This window comes from Dermacentor silvarum, chromosome 1 (genome assembly GCF_013339745.2).
Source record: "Dermacentor silvarum isolate Dsil-2018 chromosome 1, BIME_Dsil_1.4, whole genome shotgun sequence".
Classification (NCBI taxonomy): domain Eukaryota; kingdom Metazoa; phylum Arthropoda; class Arachnida; order Ixodida; family Ixodidae; genus Dermacentor; species Dermacentor silvarum.
This window is the reverse complement of record NC_051154.1, coordinates 197,158,912-197,175,246: the sequence shown is the minus strand read 5'-3', so window position 1 is coordinate 197,175,246 and position 16,335 is coordinate 197,158,912. Positions and strand designations below refer to the sequence as shown.

Below are 16,335 nucleotides of genomic sequence, written 5' to 3'. Positions count from 1 at the left end.
GCAAGCCACGGAGCTAGAGCGTCTGCTGCAGTTCGTCTCTATTGAACTGGAAAGCCTAGAAAAGAGTGACTTTGGGGAGCAAAAACTATAGGACGAGGCGACTCATCCTAGAGACAATAAGAACCGCCGGTTTGACAGTGCGATCCCAACGTCATCAGTGCTTCATAACCAAGCTTCAAAAACACCTCCGGATACGGGCTGCATTTTCTGCAAGTCAACGCAGCATTTGACGGAGTCTTGCCGTACAGACCTATCGCTGTCAGAGAAGAAGAAACTTCTCGCCGCCGACATGCGGTGCTTTTGATGCACCATTACAGGCCACCGTGCAAGGGATTGCAGACGGAGAATTGCGTGCTCCAGCTGCAGAGGTCGTCATGCGTCTAGTATTTGCGACCCAGATAAACAAAACCTAAAGGCCCATGAAGACGTGAAAGGCAGCAGTACGACTGTGTGCGCAGCTACAACTAAGAGCAACGGAAGAAGTGACACTTTGACGTGCGTGCTCCTACAGACTTTCCGAGCATGGGCAGTGACAGATTATTCATGCCGTTACATCAGAGGCGTGTTCGACGGAGGAAGTGAACGTACGTTCGTAACAGAAGCTCTTTCAAGGCGGTTAAAGTTGAGGTGTCTTGGCTTTGATACCATAGCAATAAACACTTTCGCCAGTGTGAGCAGTTGCACACCGAAAAGATTTCGCATCGTCGAGCTTCACCTCCGAAGTCAGCATTCCGACGTTGAAGTTGCATTGAGAGCCATCGAGATACCCCACATTTGCCAAGACAGATCAGCCAACACGATGACTTCTTCGTTCGTCACATCATTCAAAGGAACCGGCCACGATATCGCCGATGAACTGATCCACCCGTCCATTGAAAGAGAAAACGGAGTAAGTGTACTAATTGGCTCAGACCAGCTGTGGGCGGTGATGACAGGTGAACTCTCCAGACCGGGAAACGAGGAAACACTCATCGCTATGAACTCAAAGCTGGGATGGATCTTTCAAGGGAGCACCGAGCACATGTCGTCAAAGCCAGTCAACTCACGAGTCATGAATCTGCAAGCAAGCCAACTGTCCGCAGAAGATAAGCAGTTGTTGAGTCGGCTGGATTTGCTCCAGAGGGAAGTCGACAAGCTGACAGCCACAGTGGAGAACCTGCTCAAGCAGCGTGATCACTTGCTTGTGGAGAGGGACAGCCAGGCTCGCCAGCTTGCCCTGCTCACTGAAAAACTCAAGGAAAAGGATAAAGATACACAGATTGCCCACTTCACATGCCGAGCTACAGAATCACTCATTGACAAACTGCAAGTCAACCTAAATAGCAAGGAGAGTGATGTCGTGAGGCTCACATGCCGAGTGAGAGAGTTGGAAGCAGAAGCTGCATCAGCAGCCGAGTCCCATTCCCACCTTCTGCAAGAAAACCAGAGGCTTCATGAGAACTTTACGCTTCTGGCGAAAGAGCACAAGAACATGGCATCTGACTTGGAGAATGCTGTACAACAGAAGAGAGACTTTGAACTTCAAATCCAGGAGTATGTGATTAAAGTGACCAAAATAGAAGAGCTCCTGCGTACAAGGGATCGAGAGAAGGAAGATATTTTGGACCAGTACCGATCCCTTATCTCGGCCAACGCTGATCTGCTGACTCTGGCCGAGCAGAGCCAGAAAGAACAAGACAGCAGTGATGCCACACTCAATAGCCTGCGTCAGCAGCTTGCACGAAACATGAGTGTGACGACAGAGCAGGAGCAGAAGCTGGCTTCACTGGGAGCAACTATGGCAGCCTTGCAAGAGTCCCTGCAGCACAGCGCTGCCGAGAGAAGTCGGCTGAAGGAGGAACTTCAGAAGAGCACAGACATGCGCGCAAGGCTCGTCGAGCAAGTGGAATCGCTTCAGGACCAGCTCGCCAAAGAACAAACTATCAACAATCAGATTTCTGGGCACTTGAGGCGCCTAGAGGAGGATCTTTCTCCGGCACGTACCGAAGTAGCTACGGCACGCTCCGACGCAACCAGTCTGGAGCACTTGCTTGCCACATCTCGGGAGCAGCGCTGCCAGACAGACATTGCCCTCGAAAGGCTCTCTACCGAGATGGGAAACATGAAGCAGGAGGTGCAAGCAGGAGCCACGAGCAGGCAGCCCAAAATGAGGAGAACAGTTTTCTCAGAAGCAAGCTGTCAGAGTATGAGCATGCAGTGGAGCAACTAAAGCAACAAGTCATCAGGGAGCAATATGCAAGGATGATTGAAGTCTACGCAGGAGAAGATGGACACGTTCGCTCTTGCAAGATACAGCGACAAGACGGCCTCATGACAAGGGCCATCCAAAGACTGTTTCCGCTTGAACAACAGGCATGACTGCACTTCGCGGCCGGGAATGTGTTGAATTTCCCGCGTTCATCCTACAAGAAAGAAGAGAACGAGCATCGGACCAGGGAGCCCGGGAGCGCGTTCGAAGGGACTAGCCTGCCATCTTGGACGTTTCAGGGTTGAGGTGGACGCTAATAACGCCTCTCTGAGTCTCGAGTTTTTGTCGGCTGTTCCGTGTGCCACGTACTCTAACAGTGGCTTTGATGATGAAAGCATTGAGATTGCTTGGGAGGTAGTACAGGAAACGCAGGAGCGTGAGCGTCAAGCACGTGAGAAGGAACGTGAGCGCCAAGAGCGTGAGCGCCAAGAACGAGAGCGCGAGAGTGAACGTGAGCGAGAACGGCAAGAGTACAAAAAAGTAATGGCAGCCTTGAACAATGAGATTCAAGCGTTGATCGAACAAAGACAACACCAGCCAAACAAATATGTAGGTAATGCGCAGCTAAAGTATGAGGAACTCGCTAGCATATTTTCGTCAAAAGCCGAAAGATGAGTAACTCATGTGAGATTAGCGGCACGTTCATAAGTGAACAGAAAGTGTTATATGCTAACGATGCCTTAGTGGCAACAGAGGCCGTTGAAGGCCGTAGTGAGAGCGACGAGGTGCCGTTCCAACAGAGCACTGTAGAGACAGCTAGGCCAGCTGTGAATGAATTGGCACAGTCACCGCATGTGTGCGTCGCAGGTAGTGGTAACAAGGTCGTTAACCAAATAGTGAATGCTGCTGACCCGACAGACATGAACACCAATGTCGAGTCAGGGCTGAGTGCCAGAGCGCAGTGCAGGCTGGACGATGTAGTTGAGGGTAGACCTCAAGAGTGCGAGCTGAGTAGCTCAAGGTCAGACAACTGCATTGTTCAGGGATCAGTTAAGCTGTCCGCCAGTCCAGATAGCCAAATGAGCGAGAATCGTTCAGACTGTGCGAGTGAGACAGCGATCGAGACCGCAGTGCTGTGTGCCGATACACAGAATGAGCTGGACAAAGTAGTAGTGCGCAGTTCGCAGAAGAGCGAGTTGCGTAGCTCGAGTAAAGCCTGCTGCATTGTACCAGAATCGGTCGAGCTGTCCGCCAGTCAAGGCAAAGGGAGAGATGATTTAATTGATAATCACTATGACGGTGCTCGTGAGACGGTGATCCGGACCGATGATATAAGTAACAACGGTCAGCACGCACGAGGCGCGGGCACATGGCTCAGAAAGGAGAAATAGGAAAAAGCGCCGTAGAAAGCAGCGATGTAAAGATAAGATTGCGGTGAAGAATGTAGCGGAGCCGAAAACGGCGAAAACCGCAGAAAGGCATGGCGCAAAGAAAGGAAAGGCGCGATCGCCGTGGGCGACGTGTTCCATTCAAGCGCGTCCGAGCCACCGTACAAAAAGAATATCAGCAAAGCATGTTCTCCACGGACAAAGGGAAAGGGGCCATTATCGGACCCGTCGTTTCGCCGATCTTTCCGCGGTGCAGCATGCAGTCCGAGGGAACGCAAAAGGGCAGGACGAGACGAGGTGGCAGGGAGACGCGACGCGGTCAGCCATTGTCATTGGGACAGCGTGTCGCCAGGACACAAATTGACAGGGGACCGTGACGTCTCGAAAGAGTGATGGGCTGTCAGGGCCTTTTGTTTTCCCTGGTTAGCTAGAATAGCTTTCAGCGCGCGACCACCTCGTGTACGGCTTAAAAGACGAGTCGTCAAAACAGTCGGAACAGTAGACAAAAAGAACAGTTCCGTAGAGGCAAACATTCTGTTTTGCTTGAGCTTTTTGAGCAATGAGTTTTCGCGATTTGAGATTCTAGCTTCTTTCAAGATGTAAGTTGTGAGCTTCGTTTATTTCTTAGTTTGAAAAGCTGCCGTAGTTTGAAAGATGCGCTTTGAGTTAAGCGTTCGCGAAATAATCATCAATTAGTATTTAGGGTTTTTTTTTGTGGTGTGAGCGACCTGAAGCGTCCTAGGTCATTTGTTAAAAGCCTTTGGTAACGCGCGTGTGTGTTAGTTAACCCTTTTGTTAGTAATGTTTTCCAAGTTACCATTAGGTTAAGCGCGTTAGTTTTCCGTAATTACATAATTTGCACGGAGAAGCGTTGGGACGATACCACTTAGCACGTGTCCTGTGTGGACAGAAGGAACTAGAACTTTTGTGACTGGGTCGCTCGTGTGTGTTGAAGGGCGGCAGTGTTCTGAGTTTTATATTAAGCGTGCATACAATTAGTTAATAGCAGACGTGGTTTCTTGTAAAGGTTCTTGTGAGTGCGTAAATTACGCAACTTTAATTTTGTTGTTCACTTAAGATATTGTCCTGTGGGGACAAAAGGGAAGAAAACCTGAAAAAGTGATAGAAAACGTCTGCTTGAGACGAAAGAAGGCATTAAGAATAGTGCCAGCAAAATTCGAGCGATTTAATTATGCATCCTTAGGTTGGCGAGGCTGTTCATTGTCATCAGTACGTGCGAAAAAGTCGCCATCGTGACAGTTTATGAACAGGCTGTTCGTGAAGTGAGGCCGCCTAAGATGTTTTGAAGCATTGGATATTTATGGAAGTTTTGTTTGGTTATACGTGTAACCTTCCTTCCTTTGAATAACGAGGCATGTAATTGCCTTGTGAGCTGCAGTAATCCTCGTTGCTTCAAAACTTCGCTTGGTTATGATTAAATGGTTGTTTCCATTGATTGTTCCGTTTCCTCCCGATTCTTTTGCGACGACAATAGCATTCTGGGCTTGTCAGGATTCGAGGGGATATGGGAAGCTGTTTTGAAAGGTGGTTGGAATTGCTGTATCAAAATTGGGGGAAAAAAACACCGGGTTGATTTTGATAAACTAACAGCCTGGCGGGTCAAAGTTGACGAGCCTGCGCTTATACGTGGTGCAGCGCTGTGTTGTTTCGTCTGTTTGACGTACGTTCTCCAGGGCCCGGGATCCAGAAATTCGTCACACGAGGCCTCGTTGCCAGTGTACTAGAGGCTTCATCAGCGTTCTTCATTGCCAGCGAAATGAGTTCACCGGTCATTCCGAACTTCCGGGGCGAGGAGGAGCTGTTAGATACGGACCCCTTTCCCGGAATCAATCAAGTTTCCCCACCACCTCAAAAGGCAGTGGCGTTCCAATTATGGTGCGCCGAGGCGCATCAACCATGCTACCAGACCCGTCAGACAGGTTGACGACACCCCACCTCAAGTTTAGCACGTCAAGCTATTGCCTCTCATCCTGCTTGACTCTTCCAGAAAGTGCAGCGGGAGAGGGGCACGGTTCCCGGTAGGAGGCCTTGGTCGAGAGCAAAGCGGTTTTGCAGCTCTGGAGGATTGTTCCGAGAACATTCCGTCTTCTTCTGCCGAGCGCTTCCAGGCGAGGAGGCAACGCCGGAGGCAAATCAACCATCGGACAATGGCGCCCTCGGAGTGTGTCCACTGGCCGAATATGACGACACTCGAACGGGCCAATAACAGGGGAGAAAATGACGACACCTCAACGGGCTCGAACTTTGGGTGAAAAGGACGGGACCCCGAGGGATGTCAACGGACTTCGAGGAATTCCGAGAGACCGAAGGCGTTAAAAGAGCGACAAATCGAGGAGCGAGGGATTCCTCTTCTTGCCACGGGCCGCAGCGTCCGATATGCTGCCGGCCGTCGATCACTGTATGGCTGCTTATTACTTTGTATATTTTCACTGTATATAATGTAAATAAACCCTCCAGTTACTCCCAAGTCCAGCCTCAACATCCCCCAACTCCCGCAACCAACGCCTGCCAGATCAAATACCGCCCATTTCACTATACATTGTCTCACTCATGCCTGAACATAGGATTATTATGACCTTAGTCAGTGGTTTCTATGTTGGTGTGCAATGCGGTAGCGCGATAAGTTATCACCGCGAGTGAGCTTGTACACACAACGTGCGTCCATTTTGCCGCAAGCAAGGTGAACCGATATAACATCTGCTTATCGTTCAAGCACTCACCACGTTCACACTCCCATTCACAAGCACTCACTCATGTTCACACTCTCTTGCACTAACACTCACGTTACACTTACCATTATACACCCAGAAGCACTCATCACATTCACACTCACAGCACTCAGTCACGTTCACACTCAGCTCCACTCACACAGCACATAGTCACATTCACACTCATCTCCACTCACTCACAGGCACTCACTACATTCACACTCACTCCCACTCACACTCATTGGCACTCACTAACACTCACTGGCACTCACATCCACTCACACTCACTCGCTCTCACCTTCGCTCACACTCATTGTCACTCCCTCCCCTCACACTCACTCGCACTCACCTCCACTCACACTCACTGGCACTCACTCACACTCACCGCCACTCACACTCACTGGCACTCACTCGCACTCCCCTCCACTCACACTCACTCGCACTCACCTCCACTCACTCACACTCGCTTGCACTCACATTCACTGGCACTCACTCGCACTCGCACTCACGCCTTTGAATGAGTGCGAGTGAGTGTGAGTGCACTCATGAGTGAGTGCGCCGACCCATGCCGCCGAGTGGGACGACCGGCTGGGGCGGGCGCATGTTTTGCAGTGAGGCGCTCGACGTGGAAAAATACTGTGGCGGCGCTGCGATCGAAGTGGATTGGGCCGCATCAAGGTTGCGCCGTTGAATACTGCTGGTGGCCATACGGCTCGGCAGGGTCATTCGTTCTACTTCGCGCGCAGGTATTTTCGTTCAGACCACCCAAATGGTGTTCATAATTCCATATGACATGTATTAATGCCATAAGAATAATTCATTTCCTTATCTTTTTTCTTTTATTTTTAATGCCGCTCGGTGATCGCGCGTGCATTGCGGCCGCCATGTCGGCTTTCATTCTACTATGTTATTGTATGGTTCCCTGTGGACAACAAAATATTTTCTCGTTCTTCAAGCAGCATGTATATCTCGTGTGTATTGATTGTTGCGCATGTACTTTTCCATCAGTAACGTCTAGCGAAACGCAGACGGAGAAACATATTTAACCTTCCTGCTTACCACTTCACACAAACAAAACATATCTGCCCCATCCGGCGCCTTGTACTCAGATTTACGGGAAGCATTGTTATAAATTAAAAAAAAACAAGTAAACTGGAGCTCAAAATTCCATTCAAGTTTCCGCCTTCCTCGCGTAACAGAATGCAGAGTAATTGGTACGGGGTCATTTATTGCAAGTCGGACCTCGAGCGCCGAAAACGGTTTTAGTTAGTCATTCTATATGCTAATCTTTAGCGATAAGCCGTACTTGGTATCTTTTTTTCAGTCGCCACTTCAAAAAAAAAGAAAGAAAGAAAGAAAGCCAGCGCGGTAGCCTAATTAGTGGCTATATAGTAATACGGCGTTGCGCTCCTAAACTGGAGCTCGCGGGTTCAATCCTTGCAGGTCGCGGAATTCGATTGGAATGAATGGAAGAACACTCGTGTACTTCTATTTAGGTGCACGTTAAATAACCCCAGGTGGTGAAAACTAAACCGGGTGCCTGATAATCATATCGTGGTTTTGCCACGTATAACCAAAGAATTTGTTTAAATTAAAAAAAGAAGAAAGCAGGTCGCTGCGTTCTTCGTCTTTCTTCTAGGGGTGTAAACAAATAAACCATTCTCAAATCTGATTTTCAAGACAAACATGTTAACGATTATCCTATATTTCATACATAATGTGATTCCGTTCCAAACGTATGTCCGCTCAACTGAGCAGCTTGTATATTATAAACGGCCGCTTTCAGCTATCCGGTGCCCGATCATACGACAATGAATGAAGCAAATAAAGGAACGGCATAGCTCAATTACACGTAGAGATATATGTACATCTGCTGCGTTCGTTGAAGAGAAAAGTGTGGTACCACGTGGGGCACCCCGTTTAATAGGTTGCAAACACGGCGAGACTGTAAAAAAAAAAAAAACGGCAGATCTCACGCCCTGTGGGAATCCATGTTATGGCGCAGCAGTGTGCAGGGAGCCTACCAAGTTAACGAAACGACCATGAGAGCACCAAGACGTAGACGGACTCTTTCATGACCTACATGACACGCATGTCATGACATTCATGTCATGAGTCCTCAGGAGTTCCTTTAGGTACACTAAAAGACCTTAAGGCGAACGTCTTAGGTCTGCTCGTGATTATGATTTCTACCATCATCCTTTAGTGTTTCATTCACTTAGTGGCCACGTGCGTACCCATTCCAGTAGTTTTAGGTGTTAATCTTTTTAGCGAGTCATAGTCATTTACAGTGCTCGAAATCAACCAGTTGAATGTATAATAAGTGCCGTGCACTTAATTAGAAATTTAGGCTTTTGTCACAGCTTCTTAAATAGAACGGACTTTTTTCAGCTGCACAGCAGAAGCTCCCTTCATCACAGCAGATCTGGTTTATGCCACATAGGAACCTCATGGTGTCATACTTTGCGGGTTAACCGACCTACATGAATTCGCAACTCGGGTAGTTTAATCAGTCATTTTCCCGCACTCATTAAAATAAAAAACTGCCAGACGATTCCTTGACTTTCCCAGGTGTTTAGAATTTTACTGACATTTCCAGGTCACTAAACAACCTGGTACCTTACTTATTCCTTATCTGACTTACTGCTGTTTCGTCTATGAATGTTCACCAGCTAGCCGAAATTTCCCCATTACAGCATTACCACCTTATGTGCAAAGCTGTTTTGCCAGTTTAGGCGAAGCAACCATATCTCAAGTCCAGCTGTAGTATGATTATGAAGATAATGCTCGATGGATGTTGAATAAGCTAGAGCTAGTTACTTTGATGAGAACAGCAGAGACGCGAGGATAGCGAAACAGTGCAAAGCACTGAGTTCCAAACGTTCGCTGTTTCAAGCTGCTTACTGTTTGCGCTGTTCTATTAAAAGTACGAGTTACAATAACACCAGTTTGTACGTTCAGTCAAACAGAGTCAGCATTCTTGTGCCCATCGAGCATCGCTGCTCATGCATTCTCCCATCGTGCCTGCATTGGTACGTTACATCCCAGCCAATCATGGTGAGTCTTCTTTCTCTCACCTGAAGGGTGTACACTTATCTCGCAAATACATCAACTGGTTACCCTCATTAGTGTTTTTCTTGCGCAAAGAGGTACTGCATGACAGCACCTTTCCTCCGATATGCAACTCTTTTTTAATTATTAGTTTGGTGCAGTGAGAGAGAGAGAGAGACAGATAAGACACAGTGCAGGCCTCTTTGAGGAAGGAGCTTGTCCTTTATTCTGGGTTGTTACAACTGATTTTTCTGACTGAAAGGGATGCTAACAAAGCAATAAGTCCTTTGCTGGTACTATCAGTTTTATGCGTACAAATTTGTTTGCATGTGCTATTGTTGCAAGATTACAGGGAGACGAAATGATTTTGATGGTTGGGTACTAGAGCACCAAGTCAGTAGGGTAAAATGTGATAATTTAAATAGAGTTAAGTGTTGTACGTAAAGCATATAAATATTTATTGGGTGAGTGAATATTACAAACTTGCGAATAACAATTCGAAAACTTCCCTTTTCGGTTTGATCCTTGAATCAAATGTCAGTATTCGACTACGCCATCGCATTGGATAGCTAACACTCAAAAGTCCGAATAGTTTTCAAATACTTTTTGAATAAATTTCTAGAAATCTCACTTGGCATTTTATTGATGTCATTTAGAAACATGCAGGCAGTTAGATTTACTTGCTTTCACACACTAGTACCAACGATGCCGCTTCAGACATTTACTGTGCACCAATCTGCTGTCATATGATATGTCAGCACCTGCTTTCTGAAACTGTGTAGCCACCGATCTTCCAAGAGGTGAATATAGGCAAATACAATTTTAGCATGCGAACTGGGACCCTCCCTTGAACTCAACCGACAACCCAGTCATATAAGGCGCATGCTTAATAAAATAACGGCTATTGTTGTGTGCAGCCGCTACGGGTCCATGCACACGTGCATGGATCCGGGATCACACCCGGGATGCATGGACTTCACTGTGTAACAATTCGCGAGTACCCTACTTTGTTTTCACTTCGCTTTCGCAGAAATATTGCGTGTCCTTACTCCTCCCCCCCCCGCCCCCCAAATAAATAACAAACTTGTCTACGTTAACTGCATTGTCCATACGGACGTTTGTTGACAACTATAGCAACAAAAACTGTACACGCACCTGTGATTTTCTCCGATGGAGAGGCGTACCCTAGACATGCTAAGCATATTAATGAGCGATGCTGACCAACAAATGCTATCTTGTTTCAAAATTAAGCGAAAACTGAAGCTAACGAAAACGCAGGTTGCGAATGCCTGTCTCCGCTTGTTGCAGCGGTTTTAATTCGTAGTGACTTCAATTTCCCTTTTCGTCATGCCGTGACGGAAGGACAATGGTAGTCCTATGCAGCTGCACACGGACAATAGTTGTCGTTAAATAAGAGTTGTAACAATAAATATCGGCTAGCCATGCAGGTCGCAGCAAGTTGATGCAGGAGGCAGTGAGGGTTTGCTTACCTCTGGTATGACGCATATAAAAAGATTCGTTCGATAAGTGTTGATGCTCGACTTTCTAGAGGTTACCAAAACGCTTGTAACGTAGATATTATTATATATAAGACGAATACATTGTGTAAACAGCACAAAAAAGGTTCGAGCCGGAGTTAATTCAATTTCAAAAGTCGGACAGGAAGCCGCCATGACATTTTTTTATGCAGGAAGTAGGTGGCGTTTCAAGCTGCAAAAAACGAAACCGAGACTATTTTGGCATCAATAAAGCAGGCGCAAATAGCGTTTCTCACATTCAGTGGCGCATCAGCTCGCAGCCAATATTTCGTCAAGATGAGCGGCCTGTCACAGCAGCAGTTATTGCAGACCGTGGTGTTGCCGAGCGGACCTGCTTGGCAGGATGATGCCGGCAATTTGACATACTCGGACCAGCCGAGCAACGCGGTAGCTGCCGAGGCAGGAACGATTAAAATGACGCGACAGCGTGACGTGAGAAACTCAACTTTATCTCTTTATTGCTCGCATTCGTTAAGTACCTCACTAGATATAGTACACAGGCAGTTGCTTGGCTCCACACTGCCAGAGAAGGCATATACTTTGTGACACATCATCCCTTCCCTCATAAACACCAAGGCGACATCGCATTGCGGCTTCTGTCTCAACAAAGCATGCATAAATAAATATCATGCCTACACATAGTCTTTGAGAAAAAAAACCTTCTTAAGGTACCTTTAAATTCAAAGCAAATTTAACAAATACAAACGAGAGAAGTTTGAAGTAAGTTTGAGGCTGAAAAGAACTGTGGTTGAGCAAGGAATGTTGCTGGAGCCATCGTTCTGTTGAGCATTTTCGCCTTCATCCTCTTGTCTGCCCTGACAAGACATTGGCCCTTCATTGGTTCCAACAGCATGCTTTGTTTGACAACAGTTTAACATTTAATACACAAACGAATACAATATAGTGGTGAGTGCGATACAGTTTCAATAATTCCATCTTCAAGGTGCTTTATAAATTTACAGTTGCGCCTTACAGACACAAACACTACTGGGAGCAGCTCTGAACTGCCGAACCATACGTAATGGAACATTAGTTTGAAAAAGAAAAAAAAATGTTGGCTTGTTCGAAGCAATAAAGCACTTTTTCTTTTTTGTGCACAGGTCAAAAAACGAGTTTCAGCCGAGCTAGTTGTTTCAACCTGACTGTAATGTACAGCTAAATTCATGCATAATGATTCTCGAGCAAATCTAGCAACCAGCTGACCTAAGACGTCACTGCATGCTTACATCTTGTTATTATGCATGGGTACAGACAGACCACGCCCCTTAAAAAGATAACACGAAAGCAACGCCGCAAAAAAGCTAACAGAAGATAACAAATGTATAGTCGGACACAAGAAAGGGAGCACGTCAAATCTGAAGACTAAAAAAACAAGACCAAAGAACATATAATTTTATATTTTTATATATTCACAAGCAATGCCAGGGTTTCAGTCAGTCCGAAAGTGCACGTGTTTGTTTTGGTCTAAAGTCACATGACGCTCGTCGACGCTTCTAATGTTTCTCCTTGCCCTTGAGTGAAATCGAGAGCCGACGCAAGTGTCGCTGTGGTCTTCAATGACATGGCTTCCATTAGCTCTCTTGACAACTGGTCTTTGTTCCAAGTGATGAAGTGAGCTTCGCATTTGCACTGTCATGTGTGGCGAGACAAATAGTCCACTGATACTGATTTAATTGAACCTGCTCTCTTACTCGTTAGTTAAAATATCTTCTGGGTTTAACACAAAACAAATATACTTGGTAAACGACACACATAGACAAGACCTTGCTAGGTGCTGAAGCGACAGCCTTGACACATGCCCTTACCGCAAGTTTCCTTAAATTTTAAGCGAGCCCTTGCATGTAGGGCACAATTGCAGCCGTTTATGAAAATGTACTTGCCTAAAAATTACATTAATGCTCAGTGCATTTAGACAGTCATCAAAGCATTTAGAGAGAGAATTGCCGAGAATACATCTTTACCACACTTCACAAAGAGAGTATGTCATAATCATTCTGGGCTATTTCGAACTTACTGAAGATAGTCGATTTCAAGGAATTGTTTTATAGTTATCATTCCTATACACCGCCCCCCCCCCCCCATCAGTTAAATGATTTACAGCATCTGCGATTTACTGTGCCAACTGCAATGTTTTGCAGCCACATGGATACCAGGTGCCTGGGGTCATAATATTGAATGCAAAATGCATATTCAATTACGCACAGATGTCTGATGTTTTCCATTCCTTTGACACCAAACTCTGTCCTTTTGGCTGCACTACAGAGATGGATACCCTTTTCGTTATTGACAGTGCCATAAAGCTCCACTTCCCGCTTTGTTCATTTCATGGTGCCACTGCTGCCCCTTTCCGAGTTCTGTGCGAGTGGATGCATGTGCATTTTTAGCGGCGAAGGTGTTTAGGCCAGCCGTAATTTGTGGTTCGTATCAACAAACTATCATCATCAGCTATAAATAAAGTAATAAAAGAGAAACACTTTCTTGCCGAGGCGGGATTTGAACCCGCGTACCCATGGTCCAAGGCGAGTGTCGCAACCACAACGCTATACAGCCACGCTTGCACATCATGGATTTATGCGAACCATATGATTGCGTTCGAGTGTCGCCGGCCTCGTCCAGAAGTGGCGGGTTCGCGCGCGCTCGTGCCAATGCTCTGCCAGGTGAAGAAGAGTTTATCGCTATGCTCGGGAGAGAGATAAGAAAATGAGAGCGAGACGCATTCATGGAGCGGGTCTGCTAGAACGCGTTGTCGGCACTGCAAAGCGGTGGAACGCGGTGTTGGCATTTCGGCCAGCTTCGCTGTGTCTAGTGCAAGATTTCGCCCTTTTTTTCTTTTCTCTCGTCCGTTGATCTCTTGTTATATACTAAAGCTGCAGTGGCATGCCAAACCTCTTGCTCCAATAACTGCCCACCTATCTGAAATTTCTCTCACCAGTGGGCACATATTTTTACTACTGGTTGATATTTCGATTTCCTTCTGATAACTTCTTTGAATATGCAAATTGAGTGCACGGTATGTGCACTCAATTTGCCCATGGGTTAAATGCAGTGTGGTTAAAGTAAGGTAGCAGTGCGTGTTCAAGAGACAATTTTCCTAGGCTAGCGGTCCGGCAATCACAGCACCAACGTTCTGAGCAGTTAAGCTCACAGAACCGAAATGCAAAATATCACGTGCTTTTGTTTCCTATCGTACATGCTATTAAATCAATATATATGTCATCATAATCATCATAATCAGCCTGTATTTGTGTCCACTGCAGGACGAAGGCCTCTCCCTGCGATCTCCAATTACCCCTGTCTTGCGCTATCCTATTCCAACTTGCGCCTGCAAATTTCCTAACTTCATCATCCCACCTTGTTTTCTGCCGCCTTCGACTGCGCTTACCTTCTGTTGGTATCCATTCTGTAACCCTAATGGTTCACCGGTTATCGATCTACGCATTACATGGCCTGCCCAGCTCCATTTCTTACGCTTAACGTCAACTAGAATATAGGCTACTCCCGTTTATCTCTGATACACACCGCTCTCTTCCTGTCTCTTAATGTTAATCCTAACATTTTTCGTTCCATCGCTCTTTGTGCGGTCCTTAACTTGTTCTCGAGCTTTTTGTTAACCTCCAATTTCCTGCCACATATGTTAGCACGGTAGAATGCAATGATTGTACACTTTTCTTTTCAGCGACAGTGGTAAGCTGCCAGTCAGGATTTGGCAATGCCTGCCGTATGCACTCCAACCCAATTTTTCTTCTGTAAATTTCTTTCTCGTGATCAGGGCCCCTGTAAGTAATTGACCTAGATAAACGTACTCCTTTACAGACTCTAGAGGCTGACTGGCGATCCTGTATTCTTGTTCCCTTGCCAGGCTATTGAAAATTATCTTTGTCTTCTGCATATTCATCTTCAACCGAATTCTTACACTTTCTCGATTAAGGTCCTCAATCATTTGCTGTAATTCGTCTTCATTGTTGCTGAATAGGACAATGTCATATGCAAACCGAAGGTGCTGAGATATTCGCCGTTGATCCTCACTCCTAAGCCTTCCCAGTCTAAGAGCTTGAATACTTCTTCTAAGCAGGCAGTGAATAGCATTGGAGAGATTGTGTCTCCTTGCCTGACCCCTTTCTTGATAGGTAACTTTCTACTTTTCTTGGGGAGAATCAAGGTAGCTGTGGAATCCTTGTAGATGTTGCTAAGATATTCGCGTATGCCTCCTGTACTCCTTGATTACACAATGCCTCTATGACTGCTGGTATCTCTACTGAATCGAATGCCTTTTCATAATCTATGAAAGCCATATAGAGAAGTGTTGATTGTACTCCGCAGATTTCTCGATTACCTGATTGATGACATGAATATGATCCATTGTAGAATATCCCTTCCTGAAGCCAGCCTGTTCTCTTGGTTGGCTGAAGTCAAGTGTTGCCCTGATTCTATTGGGAATTTTTGGTGAATATTTGATACAATACAGAAAGCAAGCTACTGGGTCTGTAATTCTTCAATTCTTTAACGTCTCCCTTCTTATGGATAAGTATAATTATGGCGTTCTTCCAGCTCTCTGGTACACTTGAAGTTGTAAGGCATTGCGTATAAAGGGCCGCAAGCTTTCAAGCATGATATCTCCTCCGTCTTTGATTAAATCTACTGTTATTCCATCTTCTCCAGCAGCTTTCCCCAGGTCATGTCTTTCAATGCCCTTCTAACTTCATCGCTAGTTATAGAAGGAGCCTCTGGATCCGGTTCATCACTATTTCGAATGAAATGAACGCAGAATGAACGCAGAAGGGGAGGTCGCTCATCGATGCGGTTGACCAAACGGGCCTCGAATTGAAAACCAGCCTCCTCCAACCCAACCGAATAGGCAACAGTGTTAGTCGAGACACGTTTCCGGACCTGTCATTTGTCAAAAATGTAAGGGAATACTTATGGACGCGCCTGGGTGAAACACTGGGCAGCGATCACTACATCCTCAGCATCCCGGTGTCCACCCCGAAACTCAAAAGAACAATTGGAGAAATTAGGCTCACGGACTGGGAGGCGTACAGGCAGTACCCACCGCCCGAAAGCAGTATAACGGACATAGCGGAATGGATGCAGCACCTCCGAGACGCCCATATCCAAACCAGCAAACCCCCCAGCGCACGGTCGAGACGCCCGAGGTCGACCGCCGGCTCTACACCTGTGGGAAGCCCGTGAGGGCCTCCTCAAACGGGGGAAGCGACAGCGGTTAAACCGGAAAACTCGGTCTACGAATCGCGCATATAACAGAAGAAGCGAGAGATTACGCGACCGAGGACGCAGCAAAATTTGGTACAATTTTGCACCTCGCTCAAGGGTACCCTGAGTACGGCGAAGACGTGGGGCATATCCTGCGTGCCTGATCGAGCCCGACAAGGCCAAATCAACAACAGTCGGACGCTTCAAGAAATCGCTCACAAATACACGGA

General features: G+C 46.5%; 1 protein-coding gene across 1 annotated transcript in view; it reads left to right on the top strand.

Moving 5' to 3' along the window:
• The first annotated feature begins 799 nt into the window (after positions 1 to 799).
• The window catches only part of LOC125940804 (E3 ubiquitin-protein ligase BRE1A-like), a 17,785-nt gene continuing 2,249 nt past the window's right edge, over positions 800 to 16,335 (top strand). The window contains exons 1-3 of the mRNA XM_049657396.1: positions 800 to 2,136; positions 2,566 to 2,699; positions 3,056 to 3,209. Coding sequence (XP_049513353.1) covers positions 800 to 2,136; positions 2,566 to 2,699; positions 3,056 to 3,209 — 1,625 coding nt within the window. The remainder of the gene's footprint in view (positions 2,137 to 2,565; positions 2,700 to 3,055; positions 3,210 to 16,335) is intronic.